This window comes from Stegodyphus dumicola, chromosome 4, assembly GCF_044657685.1.
Source record: "Stegodyphus dumicola isolate Sdum_Otavi_A_Nest chromosome 4, ASM4465768v1".
Lineage (NCBI taxonomy): Eukaryota > Metazoa > Arthropoda > Arachnida > Araneae > Eresidae > Stegodyphus > Stegodyphus dumicola.
The window spans coordinates 10,470,282-10,489,287 of record NC_140771.1 but is presented as its reverse complement, the minus strand read 5'-3'; the positions used below and the strand labels follow the sequence as shown (position 1 = coordinate 10,489,287).

The 19,006-nt window shown below is 34.1% G+C and overlaps 1 protein-coding gene across 1 annotated transcript in view; it reads left to right on the top strand.

Annotated features, from left to right (window-relative positions):
- The first annotated feature begins 368 nt into the window (after positions 1-368).
- Positions 369-19,006, top strand: part of LOC118187804 (SEC14-like protein 2) — a 66,069-nt gene continuing 47,431 nt past the window's right edge. The window contains exons 1-4 of the mRNA XM_085814541.1: positions 369-711; positions 5,625-5,698; positions 7,638-7,707; positions 12,304-12,347. Coding sequence (XP_085670667.1) covers positions 5,645-5,698; positions 7,638-7,707; positions 12,304-12,347 — 168 coding nt within the window. The 5' untranslated portion in view covers positions 369-711; positions 5,625-5,644. The remainder of the gene's footprint in view (positions 712-5,624; positions 5,699-7,637; positions 7,708-12,303; positions 12,348-19,006) is intronic.

Below are 19,006 nucleotides of genomic sequence, written 5' to 3'. Positions count from 1 at the left end.
TCATGAACTCTAAGTAACCCGTTAATATCCGAAAATTTCGTTGATACCCGAACGTTTTCGCGATTACCACGTTTCCTTTACTTGGTACAAAATAACTAAAAATCAAATACATGATAAAAATTGAGCTTTCCCTGCGTAGTTCCTCCTATAATGATCAAAAAGAGAAAATAATTGCTGGGATAAAAACTGGCAACTAAAACTATATTTGTCTAAAATTGACGTGTCTAGGTAAATCAAGTTATGTCAGGCATTGTGTTTGGACCGGTTTTATGTTATTCAATGTAAAATCTTAATGATTCTGAATCAAGATTGGCACATCGTATTCGAAATCGGTTTCCTTATTAATATGAATTTATCTTACGTTCGGGATAAAAATTTCACTCTTTCCTTTCAGGGAGGAAAAGTACGTGCAGTTTATTTTAATACTTTGTTCTCTTTCTCCTGACCACTGAGAACTTGAGTAGCTTTCATTACCTTTAATTTACCTCCCGAGGACATTGTTAATTCAAAGATATAGCTCATTGTATGATCGTATTCGTGTCGATTATTTTATTTGCACGGTCTTCATTCGTCTGCAACATTAAGCCAACAAGTATTATTAAAAGCATTTGTTCCCAGTTTGTTCAACTGCTAGCATTCAGCTTTACTAAAGTATTATCGAAAATTTTTACAACACCAACAAATCGTAATTGTTTCAACTGAAAATTCCTGGTAAGTTTTAAAATCATTATTCTATTATTATTAAACGCATGCATAAACTTGCATACTTACCCTTATATAAGTAAGAATTTTTGTAAAACGAATCAAACGCAAATGCAATAGTTTCTATCGCTTCTTGCTTATGCAGTCATTTCTTCGAACATTGTAGACAGGTTTTGGTTTTAAAAAGTAATAACGGAAAATTTGCTTTATGTTCTTACTGCAACGTTCTGAGATATCTTCTCCCTCCTTCCAGCGTGCCTTTGTGGTGTAAGGTAGCACACTCGGTGCGTATTCGAGAGGTCCAAGGTCGAGTCCCGGAGAGAGCAATGCTCATTTTTTTTTCATGTCTCCTGCTCAAAATAACCTAATGACTTTACAAAGGCGCGCAAACTAAAAGGTGGTGAAGAATAATTCGTCACCACCAGTATTTGGTGATTGGGTCCTCTCATTTCCACTCACCTTTGAAAAGGGGGAGTATATGAGGTATTTTCCCCCTCCTTCCCGCTCGCCTTCATAGTACAATAGTAGCACCCTCGGCGCATATTCGAGAGGTCCAGGTTCGAGTCCCGGCGAAGGCTTTGCTCATTTTTCATGTCTTTTGCTTCACAATAACGTAGTGACTCTACAGCGTTTATATGCTAAGCAATTTGAATGACAATATATCATTGTAATCTAGCTAAATTATACAATTTTCTACAAGTTTTCTTTCTTAAGAGATTTTTAAGGAAGTTAAGGTTAGATTATTTGCATTATATAAAGCAGATAAGAAATTATCTGCTTTATATAATGCAAATAAAATTATCTTGTTCTTTCTAAGAGGATAGATGCCTTCGTAAAGAACTTTCTAAGAGAAACTGGCTAGTATCCACATGACTTACAGGAAAACTTAAAAAAGCTGCCTTGCAGCTAGCGTGTTCGCTGGAATTTGACCCCGAGACAGACTACCAGTAGTCAGTTATCTTACCACTCATTGGACTCATTTTTCAGGAAGCCTATTTATTGAGAAAGCTTAAACATTTTACACAGAGAACTAAATTAATTGAATGAGAAATATATGCATAACGAAATTCGAGGAAATAAGTGAAATGCGGCAAATAAATGAAATGCAGCAGAAATATGTATAATTTAATAGGCCGTGCAAGGAAGTCATGTAGTTTCCGTATCAGATTCTTTCTTCCTCTTTTCCGCTTGGCTTCGTGAGGTAACTTGAAGCACACTCTACGCGTATGCAGAAAATCCTGAGTTCGAATCTTGGTGAAGCTGTCTTCAGAATCCTGACATCGAAAAAAACACCTAAAGACTCTGTACAATATTTAAACTGTAGGCATACTTAAAATGTAAATTTCTAGGAAATTGGTTAACACAAATATTTTAATACTTTCATATAAGTGTTACGTTTAAAATTTAATTAAAACTTGTCCTCATTTCATAGTTAGCCAGAATTAACGATAATCTTACTCCATCTTAAAGTAGACGTTTTATATTTTTGCTGCATGTATTTGCTCATATGTTGATCCACTTTAATATTTTCCCGCTTATGAAATCGTGATAAGAAAAGAATGAATTGAGATGTGTTTCAAAACTATTTAAGACGTAAACAGAAAACCACAAGGAAAATATTAAAACCGAGGAAACAAAATTATGACATTAATAGAAATCTGGGAAGAAAAAAACCATAAAGGTAAAACTGGCTTGGTTTTATTTATTTATTTATTTATTTATTGTAAATTGTGGTTTATTAAACAGTCAGTGAAAATTCTAACGTTCGGTTGCAGTTAAAGTACATTATGTTAATTGAATATAATCACTGCACCCGACACGCTGCAAATAAATTATATAAAATGAAGGCTTACTCATTCCTGATGAGAGCATTAGGATTTACTAGTTAATAACAGAAAGATAGATTTTAATTATACTGCAATCTGCAAATATGTCAACAAAATCCTATTCAGTATTACCGAAAATCTAAAATTATAAATGATGATTCCGGTAAAAATAGGCGAAACTTGATGTATACTGTGAAAAAAAAGGGACACTTCCTGTATCTTCCGTTCTACTCGGCCGATAATGAACCGACGCAAAATCGCATAGCGAAAACAATAGTCCTTCAAGGACAAAGCCTCTTTGAACTAATATATAATATACTCTCGTTAATCGTGTTTCAGAAATGAGCGTAAAACGGAAAACGAAATGTTTGTCAGATGAAACTGACACTTTTCACCCTTCCAATAGGTTAGATGGTCACTTTACTTAACCTCTTCCGCCAAACTAAGTTAATGGCATTACAGGATTAGGAAGTCATCCTAGTCGTTGCTAGCAATCTGACGGTTAGGCTGCCTTTATACACTAAAGATTTTACATTAATCTTTAGTTTTTTGGATATAATTATTTTCATTCACTTGCTTCATTATCTCTAAGATGCCCTGGTTCCAGTCATAGTCCGTGAACAGTCTATTAACTGGACATGTGATGTAGTCGGAAGGAAAGAACTGCTGTCGAAGGTGATCTGTCAGAGGGCAGGAGAGCAGGTAATGAAGTGCGTCCGCGTCTTCCCCGTTGACGTCCGCAAAAACAGTTGACGTCCCGTCTGAGGAATCGTCTGTAATACGCTGGGAATTTCCCATGGTTGGTACAAGCCTGGAGGAAGAGTCGGTTGCATTTGAGCCTCTTGAGAGTAGGTATTGGGAAGATGTTGTAAGTAAATCTTCCTGTCTCTTCTTCCTGACATCGTGATGGCCATGTCTCTCGGAATGTTGTCTTGAGAGCCTTTTTTGCAACTTCTGCGGAAAGCTTCAATAGGCGCTTCTGTAGCTGCTTTGCTGTCTGAAGGAGCTAGGTTCGAAAAACTCTACATCATTCATGGCATTAAATAACTGAAGGGCCCTGGTTAGAATCCCGGAGAAGCCATGGATGTTTGTAAATGTTTGTAAATGTGGCATGGAGGCTTTCTAAATATATGGCGAGCCGAAACTCCATCAAAAAATAAGTAAACACTTAAAATATTCATTTTAGTAATGCAGTCAGTAAAATAAAGCGCATAGATATATGTTTTCTCTTGGAAATATTTTATAAAATAAATATTTTACTTAACCTTATATCCAAGAAATTGCCCTTTACCTTGTAATAGGATGTCCATCTTTGCTTTCTAACATTTCTAGTTCAAAATAAGCTCCATGCTAGACTTTTACAATATAGCCGTTAATGATGAAGCCTCATTCCTTAATTAGCCTACCGTAATCAAATCAAGGGTACCTAAAAAAGGCCTTAAAATTTTGTTTACATACTTACTTGAAGTTGATGATAGACGGAGATAATTCAACATTAAGTGTAGTTTTAAAAGATACATTTCCAACTCCTTTTATCATGTCCTATAAGAAATGCTGTTTTAGTTGTGTATAAATCTTAACTCATCTTCAACCAGTCCTGTGTAACAACATGTATGAGATTTCCTTTAACTAGCATTTACAATTTCATTTGAATCTTTTCTTTATATCTTGTTTCACCACGTATCGCTCAGTCTAGAGGTTTATGCAGATTTTAGGGCAAGCAGCATAGTTTAAATTGAGGGAAAGCATCATAACCCGCATAATTGATTTACTTATGATGTGAGTCGCCGTAAATAGTAATTTTTACCCAATAATACATCCAGCTCTTGTAGTATCCGTAACATTATTTTTAAAATCCAAAAAAACATCAATTATTTTCTGCAAATATTTACTTGTGTAGCTATTGTGGAAAATAGAAACGAAAATACTTCGGTTTTCTAATCTGTAGAGGTTTTGTTTCTGATTAGATTTGCTCTTAGATATTCATTTATGTAAAATAGCTGTTTCCTTACGTACAGATAACTTGCTATTATCCTAAGATGCCCTTGTTGCAAGCAAAAACATCTTTAAATTGCATTCGATAGCGGTCAAAATGGATATTTTCGGTGAAATATAATGCCTGAAATTTTTCACAATTACAATACTTCCCTTTTACTTCGTACAAGGAAGTAAAACATCTGATGTGTACATCACATATTATCAGGGTCAATGTTCCTTCTTACCTTCTTCGGGAACATGCAAGGACCTGACTCGGAACAGAGAGCTTACTAAAGCTATGTTCACTAATTGTGGGAAGTAGACAGGATACACAAGAAGGGTATGCAAAACCCTTTATTTTTCTCTATTTACAATGACTTCCGTACTTCGGATACACCGACCCGCTACTTGGGGTCAAAACGTAAAAATATAAAAATAAAACTAAATTCTAATTTAACTTTAGAATAATAAACGTGGAAGATTGGCCTTATAATAACAGGAAGCGTATGTAGTACAGAGAACTGTGAACACTACAATACGTTTAAATTTATCAAGAGGATTAAAACCTCTGGCCTGGAAGGCAACAAGCAACTGCGTAACTTCTAAGGTAAGCGGCCTGCTTCGACTCACTGCTTCCTCTCTCTCGCTTGGCAAAAAGCCACAACTTAAATACTTGGCGTTCGCCAGACAAACTTTGCATAAAAACCTTAACGCTTATAATTCTGGCCGGAAGTAGAAAATAAGAAGTGATAGTAAAGATTTAAAATAAAATAAACGTTAGTAAAACTTAAGATCCTTACAATATGACTCCTTTGTACGGAATATTAAATTATACGCATTTTTTCTTGCATTTCATTTAAACTTATTGGGTTGAATTAAATCTACTTCGTGGATAGCGCATAAACCACAATATAATAAATGCACTCTTTAAAATTCACTATATTTGTTGACCAGAGCGACACTGTGGCCCTACTCTGCTTTGCCATAATTAAATAAAACAATTCGAAAGTCTGTTTCTCACCCCCCACCATTTTATGATATGCTTCATTACTGTGTTTAAAATTATCTTCCCTAAAGTTATCTAAGGAAGGTAATATATTAATTTTCTGTTATTTTTAGAAGCCTGATGTTTACCTAACATGGAGACATCGGACCATAAACTAAGCAACATGGAGCAGGAGATGTTAAAACAGGTAAATTACTGCAAATAAGAAAAGAATGAGTATTCACCTCTTTTTAAACGTTATGTAAATCAAATCTGGAATAACAATCTATATATAAAAAATTTGTTTTTTTTCCTGTAAGATGGATTATTTTATCGGTTATATATGCTGCAGACTGTGTATCAATTAAAGCAAAATTCTACTTTTCCTTTCACTTAACTCTGTTAACAAGACAGCATAGACGTTTTAGAATTTTATATGCAGGCTGAAACAGGAAATACGGCTGGTTTATTCTTACGAGTGGTTTTCGCTGTTACTGAAGACGAGATTAATAAAATTAAAAGTTGTAACAAGATGTCATAAATCTGAGCTTTGTTAGCTTCGTAAATATTTTATTATTCTCTTCTAAAACTAATATTTCTCTGAAGGTATATGTGCCTTGTTATTATAATAAAACATTTTATTGATAAAATGCATTCACATTTCATTTTTCACATTATAAAAAGAAAGAACTGCCTGTGTTGTAAAAGCCAAAAGGCAAAATATTCACAGAACTCCTGTTCTATCTTTGGCATTTATCCTTCAGTGCTTATTCATTTCATCGGTGTTAAAAAGGTTGTTTGTCCTTACATATTTCGTCAGTTACTATTATTCTGAAAATCCTTTTCTTTTAAACGTTTTTTACTGTTGCCATTTCTAATTTTCTGAAGTCTATCTTATCTTGACTACGCGCTTGAATGGACTAATTGTATTTGCACAGAGATTCACTTCAAGACGATTTCAGTTCATATGCTTCATGGAGCATTTTATAATTTCTTTTCGGATAGATTCAAAATAAAGAATATGTTTAAAGAATTGTCCAATTTTAAGGAATTCCATTTGTTGAAAGCTTAATACTGCTCAATTTTTCTAGTAAATGTGCTGACTAACCAAAGCTTTATGGTTAGGTTATTTAATTACGGCAAAGCCTCGAGGGCTATCTGCCTAAGGGGAGGGATGCCTTTCGTGGAGGACTTTCTAAGGGAAACTGGCTCGTATACACGTTACACATGGGGAAAACCACGAAAACTCCCATGCAGCCAGACCGTTCGCGGGATTCGAACCTCGGACCGAACTACCAGTGTTCAGCGACTTTACCGCTCGGCCGCTGGTGGGTCCTTCAAAGCTTTATGAACGCAGGGATTATGATGTGATAATATATTAGTCAGTATAACGTAAATAATACGTGATGAGAATAATATCTAACGGATCTAGAAGAGATGGGAGGTTTTATACTGAATTTGAGGAACGAACTGGGCTGAAATTTTAATTTCATCCTATGAGCTATCTATACTGTTGAGTACATCTGTGTGTCCCGGAGTCCCAGCTCAGAGGTCAACAATCCATCTCGCAATCGACAGAATTTTGTGACATCTGCTACCAAATCTGGTACAATCTCCTCCTGGATACTTACTAAAGGATATTTATTAGATTCTTCTCCATGACTGGCTGTTGTTATTTCTCTTGTCGAAGCTTGAACAACGCGAAGAATGAAGGATGGTCATAATGTTTTTGCCAGACTTTTAAAAGCTATTTTCAGGACAACCGTGTACCTATATGCAACAAAGTAACGCATGGGAAAATATTTGTCTCACAAAAGTACTTGTAAAAATGTACTTGTCTCAAATTTTTTTATTCAGGTACTTCTGGCATGAAAACGTATAATCCACGAGGTGCTAAATAGAGTTGCAAAACTGGCTTATATTACTAATTTAATAATATTGGTTGATTAGATTTTACACAAATTCAGTAGTTTTAAATATCACACCTTTTCCGAGTTATATTTAAATATTTAGAAAGGAATTTTAAGTCTGTAGTATTCTATACTGTTTAAAATTTCATGCTGAGTTCTCATCATCATAATGTTTATCTCATTATTATATTTGTGCGATTAATTAATGTACAATAAGAATCTTTTTGTCTCAATTAGTTTCGTGAAGCCTTATCTGACGTCCTGTTGCCAAAACACACCGATGCCATACTGTTGAAATTCCTCAGAGGTACGTTTTCCTGTATTTTATCTGTAAATTCAAGGATTCTGTCACGTGATATTGCCCAATTATTACATATTTTGTATCGTAATGAAATTAAGTTATTAATATAACTGTCAACTTTTTTTATAGAAATTTCCCTTTCCACATAGCACACCGCATTAAAAAATACTCAAAATGTTTTTTTAAAAATCTGAAATGTTTCAGATTTTAAATTACGTACAAAGGGGCGTTTTTTAACATTTAATCTGTTACCTTTATTTATTATTATATATCACGTTCTTCGCACTTAAACCATAAAATTCAGTTCAACAGGAATATCGCAACACAGTTTTAAATTGAGCATATCTTTAGAGTTTCTGATACGCAGTCTCACGCGCTGGAGATAATTTTTTTTTTTTTTTTTTTCTGTACCATGTTGCTATTGCTCGCTTTGAAATACTTGAATTTGTTTATCAAAAATTCGTTAAAGATTTACAAAATATGAAATCGATCATAAAACAAATTCCAAATTTCAAATTTGGGCTTCCACATGCCCATATTCGCAGTAGGATTACGTCATTCAAAATTCGATGGCTCTATGTACCGTTGTTTTATCACAATGCCAAAAATAGACATACATTTATGCAGATTTTTCATTATTTAATTTCTTTAAATATAATTCAGAGCTCTAACATTTGGTGGCAACAGTTTGAAAAGTGAAACGGACATTTATAGTGAACCAACGCAAAATCGCAAAACGAAAAGAATAGTCCTTCAGGTACCAAGCCCCTTTGGACTAATAATTATGTATATATGATGCCTATCATAAGCAATTATTTATTTCCTCTCCCTTTTATTCCCTTTGTTCATTTCTTTTGATTTTCCACTGTATGTCTGAACATACAAAGGGCAAAGGGGCATTTTTCATTAGTTATGTATAACGCTGTGCGCTACCCAACGAGATAATGGTTAGTGACGCGGAATGCCGTATCGAATGGCCCGGGTTCAGATACCGGATAAGATATGGATGTTTGTAAATGTATAATGCCTGTGCGGCATCGGGATACTCTAAATATAGGGCGAGCCGAAAGTCCTCTGGAGAGGCTGCTGGTAGGGTAAAAGGCGTGGGAAACCCTGTGACCCATACCCCGGGGCTCTCTCCATCAAAATTGGGGGCTTAACAGAGCAAAATCATGCCGTCCCCTGTGTCGTGCTCAAAGCTCTTGCCAACACCAGGCGCAATCTTGCACTTCTTGCCACGATGAACTTCGTGGGCTTGTTCTGATGTTACTTTCAGAGAAGTGAGATAAGTCGCAACACTATAATTTGATGCTAAAGATTATTTACTCGATTATTTCTTCATCCCTGACCTTTCTGTATTATTAATGTATCTAGCAGATGTTGTGATATACAATAAATGAAAATCTGATTTAAAATACCGCAAAAAAACTGGATATCTAATTCAAAACACAATAGAAATGGATAATTATGTTTTGGGCTACGCATTAAGGGTTTAGATAACCGTTATAAGAATTAAGGAAAATTCGATGAATTTTTTCTTAGTAGTTGTATTTTCATTGTCACGGCCGAGGTCAAATAAAGACCTTCAAATATTGTTTGGAACAGCTAATTTCGTGAAATAGTTTTTCTCCTTTGATATCTCAGATTTACAGACACAATTTTGTGGCTGTTTCACAGAGTTAAGTAAGCATTCGGACAGTTTTAATTCTGACTTTTGAGAAATCTGTATGCCATGATTTAAGCACACAAGAAACTAATTTTTGCAATCTCTCTTTGTTAAGTTTCTAAAATATTTGATATATTTGTAAGCTTTTATTTTGACCATAATGATCAGATTAAGTTCTACATATTCAGTTCTTTGGCTGTTCGATGCTTTGAGACAGGTGAAATGTTTCCATGTGGGTTGTTGAAAACAAGCTTATACAGTGAGTAAACAAAAGTTGTGGAGAGAGCCTCATCTTTCTGAGAAGCATACACTAAAGCTTCTTTTAGACGGGCTTTAAGTGGTTAAAGTGGTTAAAGCCGAGCTCCGTTGCCAAGGCAACCAGTCTGTGCTAAGTCACTAAATCTGGTTAAGAGCTCGTGGTTCAAAGTTTTCAACTTTAGGCCGAGTTTGGGATAAGCGTCGACCAATCAGAGCGAAGCTAAAATGAAGCGGCGTTCTACAGAAGATTTCGCTGTTACAAAACAAGCAGAGCGAACGCGGGAAATCAATCGAGAAGGAGAACAGCGCAGGAAAGTTGTAGACACATCCAGGCATGCGCAAATTTAGCTTCTCTCATTGGCCACGGCTTACACCCGTTCTCGCAAGTGTGAACGGAATTCCCGTATTTTATGCCCTTATGATTACGCCTCTATGCCATTTACGCCGCCGTCTGAACGCAGCCTAAGACAACACCTCAGACGGATCAAGTGACTTATGCTATGTCCAGTAAAAAATAGAGAAATGTGAGAATGGTACAAAAGAACCTTTAAGAACATGAATAATATGACAGTACGCACATTTTATGCTTACAAGTACACCAGCATTTATGACGTAACTCAAAAAGTAATGAATTAAAGTTAAAACTAGGTTAAATCTTCAGTTAGCCAAAGACTGCACAGAAATGAGTAGCGCGCAAGGTGGCTCAAATCTATACCGGCGTGACCAAGCACTATTTACCAGACTAAAAAATAAAGCTTCGGAGAGACTGCTAGCTTGAAATTTCAGCTGTCAACGTGGCCTTCAGTAGGTGAAACACGCTCTAATTCAACCTTCCTATAAATATCATTTTTCTCCCCCATTTGAATACGCGCGAACTAGAAATTACCATTCTGGCAGAAAAAAAGAAAGGGAGAGTGACAAGGAAGGTACTTAACATAAAATAATTGGTTAGATAAAATAAATGAATGCTTTAAAAGTTATAATGTAAAATCCCATCCTTTGCAGGAGGTGCTCTAAAACGTCACTAATCTTAATGTCGAAATAATAAGGCAGGAAATAGGGAAAAGTGGAATCGTGGGAGGTCAGGTGAATATGGAATGTTTTGAAAGAGTTCATTAAAAGATTGGAAGCTGTGGTTGGATTTCTTATTTTATAGCAACATTAAACCTCATCAGTCCCTAGCTGAATTTATAGCTTTGATGAAAAATACTTTAGAATGAAAAATATTTCTAGCATGATCTTGCTTTTTCGGCAATTTTGAAGCCATTTCTATTATGCGTAAATATTTGCCGATTTAACATAGCTAATGCCCGCATATTAACAAGTGAAGTACAAAAAAAAAAAAAAAAAAAAAAAAAAAAAAAAAAAAAAAAAAAAAAAACTCACCCCCCCCCGTTATACCTATTCTTTAGTAGAACTCTTTGTCTATTTTCATCAAGAGAATAAACTGCTATGGTCAGCCGGCACATGTGAGGTAGTGGGAATTAGTTAGTCACCTTATTATTTTGAACGAAATTGTAAATGCAAGGAATTATAGAGGATATTTCTTCTATACATACCTTATATCCTAGGAGATAATCAGACCGTATTCATAACGTTAGTTTATTATGAAAATGCATATTTCGCTCTGCCTTTTATCTCATTAAGTTGATAATCAGTTAATAGTAAAATAAGAAATGGCCTGGAAATAGAATCAGGAATTCTGTCATCTGAAATCTTTCTATAAATGTACCTGCACATACAGGGTGTTTCAGCAAATCGGTTGCAATCTTTCAGAAGAGTGCACCTAAACGACGGAAACTTATACAGCAATTCATGGTCGGAAACGCTTTCCTGGCGCGGTAGGGACGACACAAGTCACAAGAATGAAAGGACACGAACAGTGTGAGGAAACATGTTTATTATGCTTAGTACAGCAGAAATCAAGAAATACGAACAAAAAATAGAAAATAACAGTCATTAGAGAAGGTGTTTGAAATTGCCACCCCGGATCGTGATGCAGGCCTCAACGGCGCATGGAAGATCTGCGTCACTCATGGAAGATCACGTAGAAGGTACATGACGCCCGATGCCTGCATCACGGTCCGGGGTCGTGATTTCGAACATCTTTGATGAAGATTGTTGTATGTATTTGCTCTTACTTCTAGGTTTTTGCTGTACTAGCCATAATAACCATGTTTTCTCACCCTGTTCGTGCCCTTTCTTTCCTGTGATTTGTGTCATCACTAGCGTTCCAGGAACGCGTTTGTGACAATGCACTGCTGTGTGATTTTCCATCGTCTAGTTGTACTCTATCTCTCCTGAAAGGCAGTAACCAGTTTCCTAAAACGCCCTATAGTATATATGAATGTACCTTATGTACCTAATGTATATATATATGAATGTATATATATATGAATGTACCTAATATATATAATATATATATATATATAAATTAATTTATGTATAAAGGAATATATATATATATATATATATATATATGTATATATATATATATGTATATATATAAATGAATTTAAATCTGTGTTTTACTTATTTATTAACTTTTTTCTTTGCGTTTTTATTCTTTGGTAGCTGAGGTGAGTAACTTAATGAAATGTGAGTAATATTTTCGTAACTGATATGAAGATATTTATTTATGAAGTAAATTAATCTTTTTCTTTTTGTTTTTGCTTCAGCTAGGAATTTCAATCTGAACAGGTCTGAGCTACTCTTCCGAGAGGTTTGTTGCTTTATACTACCATAAACGTTTTCCATATTCAAAATTTCAAAGAAACATGTATGGCCATTAAAATTGCTACAAAATGAAAGTAGAAAATAATAATCCCGAAACTGGCATGAAAATTAAAGCATGATTGGGTCGGGAAACGAGTTGCATATTACGGCATGGGTTTATTACAGGCAAGAGTAGTAATAAATCGAAACAATATTTAAAAAAACCAGACTGAAATACTGATTTTTGTATTCAGAAATTGTGTTTATTGCTTCTGATGAAAACAGCTTTGGCTCCTCTTGGTCAATACTGGGGGATAGTCTACGACAAATTTTCTTCTTTTTGTTGGTGACCGCTTTATGGTCGCCATCATGGACCTTATAAGAAAGAGACCAACCCAAATAGGTTTTCTCTCTCGTCTGAAGCGTTCCGGCTGTCACCTTGATCACATCCGAAGGAGTAGGGACGACTTGCAGAAATTTAACAGTGGTTGCCTATTGCAGCGTGTATAATTGTTAAGAAAAAGCTGGTTGTAGCGCCTCATTTCAGAAATTAGAATTTCTCCATATTTTTATTTTTGAAATTGAGATTGATTTTTTAAAATTTCGCATATTTATCAAGCATAATTAACGTTCCAAATAATTATAAAGCTATTACATGCTTTCAGGGCTGGATATTTTTTTCGCTTTTCCTATGCTGTAAGGAAATTTTTAACTACTTCTTTTAGAAAATCATATTTTAAATCTGAACTAATAGAAAATTTCAAACAAGCAATTTTCTCTTGCAATTTGTATGCTTTTTATGGGTGTAAATAAGTAAAAAATACTAAAATATTTAAAAACGAGTTTTTGAAAGTTTTGTTTAAAATTCTAAATTGTGCTGCTGTTTTAAAATTAAAAATGAATATTATAGCACGATTTCTATAAAGAAATTTTATTTCAATTTTATTTCATAATCCATCATAGTGATAAACACTTTTGAATCCTTAATAATTTTTATACATTTAATTATAATATTAAAATTGTATTTAACCGTAATAATTAATTTTGCTTGTATTTTATAGTGATTATTTTTTAAATTTATTTTTAGTTCTGCATAAGATTTTACTGTTAATTTAATTTATTAGCCCAAAGCTTAGAAAGGCTGTTAGTTTCGAAGCGGTATTTTGCGCTGTTTTATTATAAATGTCCGAGTCTCCTTGCAAATTGTTGTTACCAAATATTATCACCCTGTATTATATTTAAAAAAATTAAATAATGAAGAATTTGCATGAATACATGTATGTTTCTCGCACTGTGACAAAAACGACGGTATCTAGAGCCATCAAATTTTGAATAATGTAATCCTCCACCCGAACATGGATATCTGGATGGCCGAATTTCGAATTTGTTTTAATCTATTTCATATTTTGTAAAACTTTAACGAATTTTTGATTAACAAACTCAACGAGTTCAGAGAGAGCACTGTACGAAAAATAAGAGTTTTATCTCCAATGCGGAAATTCTATGCTGCTGTTTATATGCTGTTTTCAAATGTATTTGGTTTACGGGCGATGAACATGATATTCAGTAAATATAGGTAACACACAAAACGTTAAAAAAATGTTCCTTTTGGGCGTAATATAAAATCTGAGTGCTTTTAGATTTTATTTTACCTTTTTTTTCCCTTCATTAGACTCAGAACATTTTATGCTCCGAATTTTACAAATTACTAAAATAAATATTCCACTTTAATGTTAATAAGTTAATGATGATATAATAAAATAAATGATTGTTTTGTAATATTATTATAGTTTTGAAAATCACTGCCTGAAAATGGTCATTAATTTTTTTAAAAAAAGTTATCAGATCTTGTTTAATTTTACCTTATTTATTTCAAAGCATCACGTACTATCAATCTTATTTAATTTTACGTTATTTGTACACAAAATTAAGTTCATAAGTTTTGTGCATAGATTTTTTACCGTTTTACCAAAGTAAAGATGTATGTGCAAGAATTACGCGTGAGAAAATGCGCGAAATGCAGTAAAAGGTGCTTTTATGGGATATATCAAATCCTATTTGGAAAAAAATGTGGCTTTCATAATCTCATCACTATACAACGTATCGCATTCAATAGTTAAAAAGAGTTATGTGATATAAACGCCATAGGTTTCAGTGTTAAAGTAAACCAGATCGTCCCTACTCTTTCTTGCCGACATGTCGGTGACGCGCGCCCCGCCCACTGGGTTAGTCTATCTCTTATAAGGTCCATGGTCGCCATTGACTTGCGTTACTTTTTTCCCAGACTCTGTGCGTCTACAACTGTTCCCCTTAGTTGACAGAAGTTGTACGGCTCCTTGAATGACCTCTAAGGGTCGGGGAAGCATAACCGTGTAGGGCATCTTAAAACTAGGTCTGAGAGGCCCTTCTCCCTAGTGTACTGTACCTGTTTGCCCTCAAAATCAATTGAGTTCTTGATTAAGTCTACGATAAACACAATATTGTTGCTTTGCTAATTTTATAGCCATATACTATTGATAGTAGTAATATTTTACGAAGACTGATCTCCTAGATAGCGTTATTAGGAGACATGTCAATTACTACCAAGACTATTTTCAAATTACTTTCAACAAGGCAGAACATATTTTACCGATTGGTGCTTTATTAACTCCTAAATAATCTGCTTGTTTCAATGTTAGTGATAATCATATTTGTACTATCTTTAGATAGACAACTGCTCCAGTAGCTCTCACGGTGGATCGCTTAAATTGAGAAATACGCTTATAATTTAGAACCACTATATTATTTTTATTTTTGAACCAAGATTCAGAAAGCAATAATATATTATATATTTTGAAGAATAGAACTCGTAAGATCTCTATTATATAGCTTATAAATTCAAATATTTCATCTACAATAGAGACAGTTATATGAACATCAGCGATATTCTTCCTGAAGCTGCAAACTACTTTGTTATTTACCGATAGTAGTAAAATCTTAGGTCACTATTAGCGGTCATAAAATCCTTTAGTATTAATAGCTCGCAATAAAGTAAGTGTATAAAAGTTGCTACCAATGATTGAGATGACATAGTAAACAATTTCGTTGATGTTCCTCTTTGTGATTTTTGAATTGTTATCGCTCAGATAGAGATAAGCTGAAAGCGATTTTGTTTAGTAATAATAGTTTTGTAACTGAATAAGGAAATTCTTCTTGTCCTTCGTTCTAATGTACTGTAGACCGATTACAATTATTTTGGCAAGCGTAGGCAATTTTCCTTCTAGCTTTCTTTCCAGATTGTTTCTCTGATAATGAATATTCCAACCCCATGCCAGTAACTCCAATATTTTGTTTAATGTGTGTTAATTTTCCTACTGCGTCGTTGTTCAAACCATCAAAATCATTAATATAAGTAGTAAGAATGTAACATTTATTCAAATCGGACGTTATTTTATATGACAAGCAACCAGAATCGAATTTAAACATTTTTACCAAGTTTTCGAAGAACAAACAAATGCTTGCTGCTTTTCATTATGGCAGTCAACGTAAAACTCTCCAAATGAGTTACTTTCGCTATAGAAGTTTCACTTCAAAAAGGTCAATGAAAATTGTTGGCAAATCCAAACTTGCGTTTCAGCTCGTATTGGGATGTTAACACCTCCCATATCGCTTCGAGGCTTTACATATTTCGTATTGCTCTTAAGCTGGATTACCTTACTCGTAGAAGTTTTACTTCAGAAAAGCCCCAAAATAGCTACTTAAAACTGTTCTTAAAAGCGGGAGCTTTAATTAAAATCATTATGTAACTCAGAAATACTTTTGTGGCAGAGAAAATTTCAGGTAAATATAATTCACCTGCTATGTAAGAAATATTTGCATAAGGATTGAATGTTAGGGTCAATATTTGCAAGACCATGGAGCAGTGGTTCCCAGTATGTGCTCCACGAAACCCTCCAGGACACAGCGGCAGCTCCAGAAAAAAAAAAAAAAAGAATCTTTAAAAGAATCTTTTTATTTTGTCTAACTTGATTATTCTTTATGGAAGGCCAAATATCGATACATATGTTTTAATATACATCTAACATTCTGGTCATATTAATGAAATGTTTGAATTATAGTTGCTAAAAGTTGCTGTTTTTAAACGTTATTCACAAGTGGTGAGAGCAGAGATACACGAAATATCTTACTTTCCGAATTTAAAATTTAATTAAAACGATCGGGTACTTAAATTTGGCTAATGTGGATAATAAGTCTCTATCACAGATCTAAGACGTTTTAGTCTTTCATTCTACTACCAAACGCTTTAATTATAGCGCAGGAAAGTAATGATATATCGTTTAGCCAAGACCTGAAAAACAAACTAACTGCAAAATAGGAATTCGATGGCTGAGTAGGTCATAGTTCTTACAAACAAATCTGAAAATCAGAAGCCAATGATTCATCTGTGTTTATAATATCTACTGTTCCTTCATATGGTTTGTGTCCCTGATAACAGTAATTGTACAATAATTTGGTGCAAGAAAATCTAGGCCTTTAATAGATTTCATTAAAGAATGATCACAAATTTCTGTGTAAGGAAAATTAGTGTGTCAGGAAATCAAATATATACGTAACAGTGTTTTATATTACTGTTGTGCAATTTCTGTCAGTTACAACTTCGTTTTTTTTAGTAATTGATTCTGCCACTGATCAGTATTTTAGTTACTAATTCTATCACTGGTACTTTATATATAGCAATGCTATGTTTTCGGAATAAAAATAAAAGAGGTTTTAATTCTAATGAAAGAATGATAAACAGAGAAATAAAAATAGAAAGCTTAAAATTTAGAATACAATATCTGGATGGATACATATTTTCAAACGCCTACTTACGCAGTGCCAACAAGGTTCCGACAAAAATGTGTCAAGCTTCGAGAAATTGAGAATATGCTCATAGAAAAGCTAGATATTTTATACTTTATTCCACTGACAGTCAGACAGCATTGTAGCATGACGTGTCAGTGGTATGACTGATGACGAGGAATATATCCATATCAATCGCATCAGGTGTACCAACACTGACGTCACAAGGTTGGAAATTTTAATATTATTTTCCTTATCCTTATTTATAAAACTATCATAAGCAGCAGCTTCTGCTTTAAATTCCACTACCGATCAGTACATGACCTGAAATATTAAACTTTTGGGTCATTCTTTTCGTTAAATACGGTCAGATGATGCAAAGGCAATGACGAGTCACAATGCAAAAATGAAAGATAAGGCAAGGACAAAGGTATAACATCAGCTATTCTGTTCTTTAAGTGCATTGTTTTCGGATATGCAGTAACCTTGAAATAAAAATGCCTTATGATCTTATGCTAGAATTCGTTGTCTTTATAAAGTAATAAACTATATAAAATTATGTCCTTTAAAAGCAATCTCTTCAAACTAATGTGGGAAAATTTGGGAAACTTCTATTAATTCATCCTTCTAATGGCACACAAAACAAAATGGCTAAATTCTAAACAAAATGGCTGCCTTGAGCGGAAGTGTTGACACACTTGATGGAACTGTGTTTAGAGGTAAAAGCATTTTTGTTGCACTATAATTCTGTATTTTTAACGGTCTTAAATGACGATGCTTGGGTATGGAAATTGGCGTACGAGTATTGGCTGATTTTGGTTTAGCAAAATGAGAAAAATAAATGTTTCATTACAACAACAACAAAAAAAAAAAAAAAAAAAAAAAAAAAAAAAAAAAAAAAAAATTGCCCAGTTTTCAATGCAAACGTCAAAGCGCTTTCTTATAAGAGGGTACTTAAATATTAGTTGTTGAAGTGAATGGAAAAAGTAGAAATCGGTTGTTTTCCTTTTCTTCTTGAATGAAAGCATCATCAAGATTCCAGAAAAATAGTCAGCTACATGCCGAAGACTCTTCATAAACACTCTTCATCTTTCTTTTTAAAGACTTCTAAACAAAAACTACTCGTTTAAGTTCATTAGAGTGCAAGGTCCTTGTAGACTTGAGATCTCACAATTAAGTTGAATTAAAACTCTCATTTCAAACCAGGCTTCTACCAAAGGTTGGCTGCTTTTACAAGATGAACGCATATTCTTTTTTTGAGAAAGAAAAATTAGTATTGCAAACGTTTTCAACTTTAGATATCCTTCTGAAGCAGGATTCTTCGCCTATTCAGGTACCAACACAAAGTCAGATGCCATTCAAATGTTGAATCAGGAACACGTCTTCAATTATTAACATACTTGATAAACAAAAGCCCTCTCTCGAGAGTGGTAGTAAAGGAAGAGGTGTGGTAGACCTTCGGATCTGTTCCCAGGGGTATTCTTCATCAAATTGAGATGGAAATTTCCTGTTCTAGCTAAGTGTAACGGTCGCCCTCTGTGATGCTACTTGGGAAACGTTCTGGATGGTGACACTACTAAATGACCTATGGGTAACGACCATTCTGGTGGATTACATTAAGTTGCGGATACCTGGCCACTTGAAATACCAACAGTAAATATAAAACCCGACTTAAATAGTTTATTACAAACCCGACTTATATAGTTTATTATTTTATATAGTTTATTACAACGTTGCTAAAATAAATGTCTTATTCAAAGTTTACGTTTGCCATGTAGTGATTGTTCTTTCCAGTTGCCTCAAACTTCAACAATGAACAAGCCCCTCAAGCTCTCATAGTTTGCT